At 47.7% G+C, this 8,161-nt stretch overlaps 1 protein-coding gene across 1 annotated transcript; it reads right to left on the minus strand.

Moving 5' to 3' along the window:
* Positions 1-1,023: 1,023 nt before the first annotated feature.
* Positions 1,024-2,571, minus strand: LOC146813784 (endogenous retrovirus group PABLB member 1 Env polyprotein-like). The gene has a single exon (XM_085609116.1). It carries the CDS (start codon positions 2,569-2,571, stop codon positions 1,024-1,026), a length of 1,548 nt encoding a protein of 515 aa, XP_085465242.1.
* Between the last annotated feature and the right edge of the window lie 5,590 nt (positions 2,572-8,161).

The raw sequence follows: 8,161 nt of genomic DNA on the forward strand, positions 1-8,161 counted from the left end.
CGATTACCAATAGTACAACAATGAACATCAATTACATTTCAACGCAGTGTATACTGGCGAAAGGCAGCATATAATGCTGGGTGGGTTGAAGGACTGGGTTTTATTAAGGCCCAGCGGTGCCAGGGGACAACACCTGAAACCTTCGTGGGTTACCTGTTCTGGCGTACAAAACACAGAGACACGGGACACTTCCAGCGACGTCAGAGATCAGCGTTTATTTACTGCAGGGATACAGAGGTCACAAGAAGTACACAGCGTGTAGGTTCTCGGAGACTGCTTCAAATTCGTAGGAGTGGGTCGCTCCTTTTATACAAGTTTTTGCCATAGCACAACATAGTGAACAAAGATTTAACTCAGTTCCCACAATAAACTTCAAAAGGGTTGTGTTCATGTTTCAAGAGGCCGGAACATAATTACAACAGTCCTTGCCGGTTCCCAACTGTAAAAACATATCCCCTCCGCAATAAACACATTTCCTCTTAACCATAAACGCATTAAGGAAGGACGGAAAACAGAATGTAAGGAAAGAGCAAGGATGCACAACAGGTTAGAAAAAGAGTGTTAGGGCAATAAAGGAAGCTCGATAGAGGGATCAAAGACCTCGTGTCTAATGTATGCGTGACTGAAACAATAGACCGGAGTGGCAAGATGAGCCTCGAGCGGGGCCATCTGCCTTACTCGTGTCATTCCCCTCATCGTAAAGTCACCTCAAAGAAACCCGTGTCCTTCGTACTATCTTGGAAGTCCCAGGGTCACGAAGCGGACAAAAGCCCGTTCGCTGGCTACTTGAGGGCAAGAAACAAAATGGACGCTGTATCTAAAATGGAACCCGAGGGTCCAGATGAACGAACACAAAAATAAGACGAACCATACATGGCTGCATTGCGAAACTTCGCACACCCACTGTACTCGTCATTTGCGGTTCATAGATACCACACTCGTCCATATTCGTCACCACTCAAGAGTGCCGTCCCGTCTCACACGGAACCTCAGACGCTCCTTTTGCCCTCATGTAGGCAAGCACTAGTCTAGATCGGAATCTATATCGATATTCATCAGATCGTTCAGATGCTGCTGGAACATCATTCTATTCATCAATGCCTCCTTGGTAACAGATGGCCGCCTTATACACGTCGCAGCACATAGGCCACATAAGGCAGGACCACACTGCACACAAAGACAACACGTGAACAGAAACGCTACAACAGCCCCTACAATCATCAGAATACTCCAACCCCAAGTTGACATCAGACCCCAAAACCATCCTAGAAGCGTCCAATTACCTTCGTCCACGTGTATGGACTCGGAAATCTTATGCAACTTCGAGATGGCTTGATATACAGTTGGAGCATTATCAGGGATGAAAATGCAACAACTAGAATGGATAATTTTACACACACCCCCTCGATCTGCAAGGACCACGTCTAGAACCATACGGTTCTGCAACGTCATGAGTCTATCCGCCTGTAGTTCCGCTGTTAGATTACCAAGGGCAGTTGCAGTAATATTAGCAGTCGACTCTACCACTCGGGTCAACTGTCTTAGGTTCCTACTATTGACCATAGGTCCCCAGAACGGCAGGAAACCCTTAAAGAAATCTCCTGCTTCTTGACCGGCAGTATCCTCTTTGCTAATTACACCTCTCACAACTCTAGTTTTGTGGTAATCCGAAGCAACTGTGAAAGTCGGAGGCAAGAGATTCGCAATATAACAGGTACCCGAGAAGTCGCGGGGTAACCATGTATATGCGCGCTCATAACACACAAAATAGGTGCCCTTGGCAGTCAGGAAAACAGGGGAGGAGAGCATCGGGAGGACATACGTTTCAGTGCAAGCACTGTTCCCAAGTTGCGCTCTCGGATTTCGACCCAAACCTTGCAAACAGAAATTACCAAGGTGCGGTACAATCCATATCGGGGACGAGCTCTTCAACTGTCTATCTCCCACTGACGTACCATACTCAGCCTCACTCAGATCCTTATAAGCCTGCACTTCTTCGTCTGGAATGAGTGATGCGTCGAAAACATCTCTGTCCAGATCTGCTATGGCTATCGCCAGAGGCTTGTGGTACGGACCAGGACCGGATTTAACAGATCTGGGCTCTCGACTGGGGTAGGAGTCTAGTGCACTACGAAACATTGTTTGAAATGCTCGAGCTGAACCCTGGGAGCTGTACGGAAGGACCAAGTACGGAATACCCCTATCCATGGTGTGTGGCATTAACCCACATACCCAACAATTTGTAGTATTCACCACTAACTGATGCTGATGTAGGAGTTGCACAAAGGAATTATTCCTGAATTCCGCACGTCTAACCTGCTCGTGTTGAGGCAAAGGGTGAAAAGAATGTGGGGAAACAGTAGTGAGGGAACTTAGGTTAGGAGAAAAGGTAGGTGTAACAGAAGGCATAAATTGCGATACCCCAAAATACACTCCGCCCACCAATAACATAGATACAGTTAGGAATAGCAAAAACACCTGGAACAGAAAACATTTCGTTCGCACAACCCTCAATAACTCTGATCTCTGTGACAATACCCTTTCTTCTTCCACCAGCTTAGAGAATGCCATCCTCTACAAACCGTCCGTGACGTACTTGACGCACTTTGTTCTGAGCAGCGATTATCAATCCCTAGGAGTTCCCAGGAATCGACAAAAGTAACCAACCTAGCGTCAGAAACCTGCTAAACAGAAAAAAGTACCCGCACGGCCCTACGGTAACCCGGATGGAGAGGTTCAAGTTCGTTACAAGTCTCTTAGCAGTGGAAACACAGAAACTCACAAAGAAAGGATGTAATTGTTCATAATATTCGTAACGTCAAAACCACTATACTATCAATTTTTATTAGTCCTTGAATTCCTTGGACGAAGAAAGTATCGACTTCTTCCAGGTCGAGTTTGGTCTACGAACAATTGTTCAGGTGGCGCAGCAGTGTTCAACGAGGCAGATGACGAGTCGGACCTTGGGTTCTCTGCTACTGATGACTCCACTTGTGGATCTGGCAACAACGAATCTTCCACAAGTTGAGCGTCGCTGAATGGCACGAAACGCAAAGGAGTCTCAGTCTCTTCTGCCGGAATCCCAGTTCTCACCCAACCGTCGGTTGGTAAGGGGATCGGTACCTTCTTTGTGTGACTGGCGTGGACCCAATGTCTACGGCCCTCCAGTCGAACCGCTGTCCTCGTCGTCAATAAGACTAGATGGGGTCCAACAAATCTTGGCTCCAGATTACGCTTCCGACCGAAATTGCGGGTGACTACCCAGTCACCCGGCCGGAGCTGATGTCCAGGACCCTCTGTCTGCGCTGGTAGAGCTTCAAAGACCTGTTGATGAATTAATCGTAGTTTAGTGGTCAAATCGTACAAATAATCGATCAACATTGGATATTCAAGACTATCAAAAGCCCTAGGTCTCGGGACTCCCCAAATATTTGCAGGGCGACCGAACACAATCTCATATGGGCTGAGCCCTACTCGAGAGTGTACCGTCGCTCTGGTCGATAGGAGAGCCAGAGGCAAGGCATCCGGCCATGACAGGCCAGTCGAAGCCTGAATCTTAGCGAGTTTCAGCTTCAGGGTACCATTGTACCCTTCAACCAAACCCGCTGCCTGAGGATGATTGGCACTGTGGAATTTCTGCTTAATTCCAAGGCCCTTACACACACTCTGCATTACACTTCCCACGAACTCACTTCCATTATCTGACCACACAATCCGCGGCATTCCATACCTAGGGAAGTATTCCTTTAACAGGATTTTCGCTGTGGACAGGGCAGTATTATCCTTGAGAGGATAGGCCTCGATCCATCTGGAGAACGCACAAACCACAACCAAAACATACTTTAGGTTATTGCATCTCTCCATATGGATGAAGTCCAGCTGGATAACCTCAAAGGGACAGGTAGGAGGAGCGAAATGACCAGGTGGAGTGGGGGTACCTTTTCCGGGATTGTGCATCAAACACACCATACAATTCTTAACCACTCTTTCAGCGCACTTAGCAATACCGTCATTCCTCCACACAGGAGACAAGAACTTGCATATTCCTTTCGCACTGATATGTGACAACCCATGAGCCATCGTCACAACAGCTAACACGTATGCATCTGGAAGCATCCATCTCTGACATTCCGTCAGGTCAACCCAACATCCATGCATATCCAATTTCCCTGTACCTTCTTTCCACTTGGTCTTTTCAGCTTCAGTAGCTCCATTCTGAATTTCTTTCACACTTTCGACAGTGTTTTCACACATACCAGTCTCTTCCGGCCATCTCACTGAATTCGTAACATACATTCGAGTCGCAAGATTCTTAGCCGTTTCTTTAGCAACCTCATCCGCAAATGCATTACCACGACCAACATCATCCGTCACTTTCCGGTGCGCACTACATTTCACAATCGCCACTTGTTTAGGCAATGTAAGTGCATCCAAAAGATCATTCACTAGTTGCCCATGTTGGATCTTCGTACCATGCGATGTCATAAATCCTCTCTCTCTCCACAGTCTTCCGAAGTTGTGCGCAACACCAAATGCATACTGACTATCGGTAAACACATTCACACGCTTTCCTTTCGACAGAACGCACGCTCTCGTTAATGCAATTAATTCTGCCGCTTGTGCTGAATTCTGGCTCAATCTCGCAGTCTCCACAACCGTGCTCAATGTCACCACAGCATACGCAGTCGTTACATCACCATTCGGCAATTTAAAGCAAGAGCCATCCACATACAGAGTACCATCGGGATCTGACAAGGGAGTGTTTTTCAGGTCCACACGACCTTTTGTTTCTTCCTCGGTTCGTAAATAACAGTCATGGGGCAGTACATTATCTGATTCCGTATTGATCGGCAACAATGTTGCCGGATTCAGTACATTACAGCGCTTAATTTGTATATGACTCGCCAAAAGGGTAAGCTCATACCCAGACAACCGTGCACTCGTTAAATGTTGAGTCTTTGTCCGATTCAAGAGCGTATCAACTGCATGCGGAACCATTACTATGAGCATATTGTCCATGACCAAACCTGCGGACTGCCTAATAGACGCCGCAGCTGCCGCCGTCGCCCTCAAGCAACTTGGCAATGCTCTAGCTACCGGATCTAAGGTCGAGGAAAAATATGCACACGGACGCTGCTTATCACCAAATTGTTGCGTTAGAACACTCAACGCACAACCGTCCCTCTCATGGACGTATAATGTGAAAGGCTTACTGTAATCAGGAGTACCTAACACAGGGGCCGAACACAAAGCGTCACGTAGTTCAGAAAAACTTTTCTGACATTCCTCCGTCCAAGGCAAAGGAGTCGAAACGTCCTTGCATGTGAGAGCTACCAATGGTTTCGCTAGCAGTGAAAAGTTCGGGATCCACTGTCTGCAGTACGATGTAATACCTAAAAAGGCACGCACATCTCTCTGAGTTGCTGGCACAGTCATTCGAGCAATTGCTGCAATTCTTTCAGGGGTCAACCTTCTTCCCGCCTTTGACAATAAGTGACCGAGGTAGGTTACTTCTTGACAACAATATTGCAGTTTGGAAGGTGACACTTTATGATGTAAGTCGCAAAGGTGCTGTAACAGAGACACTGTAGCAGATTGACAAAGCTGTTCAGTGTCAGCAGCAATTAACAGATCATCAACGTACTGGATCAAGGCTGCACCAGCCGGTAACACAAATACGTCAAGCTGGCTTTTAAGAGCTTGACTATAGATTGATGGACTCTCACAGTAGCCCTGTGGAGCGCGTTTGAATCTAAAGCTACGACCACCTAATGAGAAACCAAACAAGTCTCTGCTTTCCACAGCGATCGGAATGCTGAAGAACGCATTCTTCAGATCGATGACCGAGAACCATGATGCAGTGGCTGGAATTAGAGTCAGTAAAGCTGTAATGTCTGGTACTACAGGAAACTGCGGAACAACAACTTTGTTTACCTCTCGCAAATCGATAACCAAACGGTACACAGGAGGCTTGGAGGGATCCGTTCGTTTCAGAATAGGCAACACAGGACTATTGCACACATTACCTCGTGTCTCCTCAATAACACCCTTACCGATCAGATCGTAAATGATCGCTAACAATGCCCTTTCACCATCAAGGGAGATACGGTACTGAGGTATACGTGGCAAACGCGCACCCACTTTTAGTTGGACAACATAAGGTGGTATATCCAACAGGCCCACATCGTTGGGACCTGTCGCCCACAAGGAATCTGGAAGAGATCTCAATTCCAGGGGAAGTTTGTCGAGCGACAAATACATAGGGGAAATCACGCTCTTACCCAACGTGAGCTCCACACCCGTAGGGGAACAGTACAAAGTTGCATGTAACCTTTTCAACAGGTCTAAGCCCAAAAGATTCTCACCACAACCAGTAGTCAAAATCAAAGGAGCTTCCAGCTCATGAGACCCAATTGTAAGGGGCAATGGGCTAGAGACCGGATTGCTAACGGGGGCGCCAGAAAATCCAACGGAAACATTCGTTAAGCCAGACAAAGGCGCGCCAGGGAGTTTCGAATGCATGATGGAGCTTTTCGCTGCACCAGTGTCCAACAGAAAAGGCTCAACAACACCCAAAGTGGCTACTGCAACATAAGGCCCTCTCTGATCAACCGGAACTGATACTTCTCCCTTCCTTTGTCTATGGCTGTCCTAGTAGATACCATCCGTATCAACATCATATTCAACATAATGATCATCCACATGATACTGTGCCGACCGACCGGACGATGGTTCGCGTCGATCGAAACAATTTTGTGAATCCGAAGACGTCACAAAGCGTTCGGTCTGGTTCAGGGCAACTCCGCGACCTCTACCACGAGAAGCCTGTTGAGGACCACCCCGTCCTCCCCGAGCCGACACACCATTAGCCCTGTCACGGAGAACCGGACAATTGAACTTCAAATGGCCTTCCCCACGACAATATGCGCACTGATTATCTCCCAGCACGAAGCGAGGCGCAGGCGAAGCATTGCGCGACTGTGGTCTAGAAAATTGTGGTTGCGATCTATTCGGTTGCTGCGTATCACTAAAATTTGAACGCGGAGGATAAGCTTGCTGCAACAAGACCTTAGTTTTGAGATCCTTAGTTTTCTTTTCTGCACGCTCACTTTCCTCTTTTCCTCTATTCTCATAATATTGGGCCGTAGCCAATATTTGGGCAGTGGTAGAAACAGCCCATGCACTCTCAGAATTTTTCAGTTTGTTGCTCAAGTCGGGCAACAAATTCGATACAAATTTGTCAACGAACAACCGCTGACCACCCTCAGAACCCATATCCTGACCACTATGATCAAGGAATGCTTCCTCAAACCTAGTAAAGAAGTCAGACACACTTTCATCCTTCTTTTGCCTACATGCTGATAATTTGTCCCAATTGACGCGCATCGCTGGCATAAGCGTCTTCATGAGGGTAATTATCCTCTGGGGCAAAGCCGCAATAACCTGTTCAGGTTTAGCCCCACCGACCTGTCGGGCATCTGCCGCTGTAAGGGCGGCCCAGTCACCGCCTAACTCGGCGACATGATTCTCCTGACGGATTTTCGTCCAAACCGGCTGAGGCACCAATTGGGACAGCTCCTTATAATAACCCGCAGGGTTCTTACGAGGATCAGGTAGAGATTGCTTCACTTGCAAAACCTCCGATCGCTTCCACGGGAGGTGTATCCACACTCTCTGGAAATGCGGTGGGACAGGAGGGTTAGCACCAGCATCACCTGGCATCCACACTGGGGGAACTTCTCGCATTGGATATTGACCAGGTTGTGCCATCCATTCCGCGGTCGCGTCTTTAAACAGTGCACGTGGCTGCACTGTACATCGAAAGGATAGCAAGCGCTCCAGAGCCTCTCGAACTTTATCACCTACAATGACACCCGTGGAGAACCGAAGCTGTAGCTCGGAAACCTCAGGTGGTATATCATCAGTCATATCATCGTCCCACTCCTCTTTTAATGACTTACACAATTCTTCGAACACAAATCGTTGCGTGGGCGCATTGAACTGAGAAAATGTTTCGAACACTACACGTGGGGTGTATCTAACAGGGTTTCGAATCCATCTACGCGCAGTCTTTACCAACGTCTCACGTTCCCTATCATCGGGAAGCTGACTGCGTCTTTGAGCAACATCCGAAAGAGTCGAGCCAAGTATCGGCCCAAAG

The sequence above is a fragment of the Triturus cristatus genome, chromosome 6, assembly GCF_964204655.1.
Source record: "Triturus cristatus chromosome 6, aTriCri1.1, whole genome shotgun sequence".
NCBI lineage: Eukaryota > Metazoa > Chordata > Amphibia > Caudata > Salamandridae > Triturus > Triturus cristatus.